Source organism: Adelges cooleyi, unplaced genomic scaffold, assembly GCF_023614345.1.
Source record: "Adelges cooleyi isolate 19-005CV unplaced genomic scaffold, UGA_ACOO_1.1 ACOO_flye_CR_arks_rails_tigmint_CR_PRNA_247, whole genome shotgun sequence".
Lineage (NCBI taxonomy): Eukaryota > Metazoa > Arthropoda > Insecta > Hemiptera > Adelgidae > Adelges > Adelges cooleyi.
This window is the reverse complement of record NW_026095912.1, coordinates 4,441,820-4,443,751: the sequence shown is the minus strand read 5'-3', so window position 1 is coordinate 4,443,751 and position 1,932 is coordinate 4,441,820. Positions and strand designations below refer to the sequence as shown.

Here is a 1,932-nt window from a genome sequence, read left to right as displayed (position 1 = left end):
ATACATCATAGTTAGGCTAGCCCTACCTACTGTTCAATGACCAGTGGTCGTAGAGATTTGATACTTGAGTTTCTCTACTCTATTTACCACTTGCTCTCCAAGCACACCCATTCTCCATCTCCGGTTCACCACACACATGCATTATTTTTTCTATATATCTCAATTAGTTGCCTCCATTGTTGATATTTCTGGCACAAATCCATTTTATGGAGTATTTTATGGAAGTTTAGTGTTTGTGGAAACAAGTCATGGACGCTTCCTTGGTTGGGTCTGTCGATTGGTAACTTCTTGAAACAAATTGGAAAAAAAGCTTCAGTAAATTTTACATTGTTGTATTGATTTTCTACGATGACTTCGAAACTTAGAATCGCGTTCAACGTGTTAAACGAACGAATAACGCGCAATGCACTCGCATTACTGCGGTGACGGCGAGCCCTCGTTGTCGCAAGGCCCGCGGCCCGTGCCGACTGCCGTTTGGCCGTGCAGTTTGTCCCGGTTGACGAGCACGTCGTTGACCATGTTCCTGAGGTCGACCTCGTTGTCGGCGCGCCGTTGGCTGTCCTTGGCCAGCTGGTCCAACACCCAATCGGACAGAAGGTCGGGTCCCCTGAAGTATTTGTCGGATTGCAGCTGTCCGACCGCGTTGTCGCAAAGGCCACCCGCGTACCAGTCGGCCACGGCCTGCGCGCCCACCGTCTTTTGGGTCAGTTTCTCCGCGGCCACCGCCCGTTCAAGCCGGTCCAGCGTCTTGGCCGCCACGGCTCGGCGCTTCGCCTCACAGTCCTCTTCCCAGTCGAACCGCAGCCGTTCCGTCAGCTGCCGCATTTCGGCGGCCTGCTGTTTGCGGCGCAATTGCACCATCTCGTCCTCGTACAACACTTCGGTGACCGACAACTGCACCGTTTTGGCCACCAGCATTTCGCACGTTGGGAACGCTTCTGCTTCGAACTCGTCTAGGTCGCAGACGGCCACCTGCGTGCTGACGTCAACGCCCGTCGACACCGGCCCCAGCGCCAGCAGCTGTTCCACCGGCAGTGGCGGCGTGCACTCTCTCAGGAAGTCTGTCTGCGTGCCGTCCTTTTTGTACGACCGCACGTCCAGTAGTTCCGCCGGAAACGGTTCGAACTGTGTGTCCGCGTGCGCCCGCCCCGGAACCGGCTGCGTCTTGTCCACTTCCTTGGCCCTGGAGCCCTTTTTTCGCGCCCCTCCGCCGCCGTCGCCGCCTCCACAATCGAACGGCTTGGCGGCGCGCTTAGGCCGCGGCGGCGGCTCTACCGTCACCACTGACCGGAAGTTGGAGCCCCGGTGGATCCGCTGATCGTACATGATGTTGCCACCGTTCGGCCTGCACGGGAACGCGCCCTCGACGCGCGGCCGCCAGCACGGATTTTTGCTTTTGCTTTTGCCGCCGCTGCCTCCTTCGGTGGACGTTTGCCGGGCCGCGCGTTTTGCCGGCATCACGGCCGCCTTGCCGGGACAACGGCCAACGTTCACCTCGACCACCGTGAAAGTTATTTGGCCAGAGTACTGCTTCGAGTACACCACCGGCGGCGTCCAGTCCGATCGAACCATGACCGCTGGACGCTGAAAACCAACAACAAAAACTGCAGTTATCTGATAATTGCATGCGCTAGGCACTATTGAAACGACTGCGCACAATAATTATGCCATAAAATCACTGCAATAAGCAGCTTTAACCACATTTTACATTTAAAATTTACCTTTTTTTTCGAGCGATACTTAAATTTTTTTCTCTTGTTCTTCGACTCTCTCTACTCTGGGTATTTTTTTTTTAACTAGCTCATAACATTTCAGGTAAAAAAAAATACATATAAATATATATATTTTAGTCAAATAAAAAAGTCGCACAACAATAAATATGGTTGGAAAAGTAATGAATTTTTTACAAGTTTACAAGTAATTGTAGTTATT

General features: G+C 52.6%; 1 protein-coding gene across 1 annotated transcript; it reads right to left on the bottom strand.

The window, feature by feature from the left end:
• Positions 1 to 414: 414 nt before the first annotated feature.
• Positions 415 to 1,572, bottom strand: LOC126836991 (uncharacterized). Its single transcript, XM_050570716.1, has one exon. The coding sequence runs from the start codon at positions 1,570 to 1,572 to the stop codon at positions 415 to 417; it is 1,158 nt and encodes a 385-aa protein (XP_050426673.1).
• Positions 1,573 to 1,932: the final 360 nt, after the last annotated feature.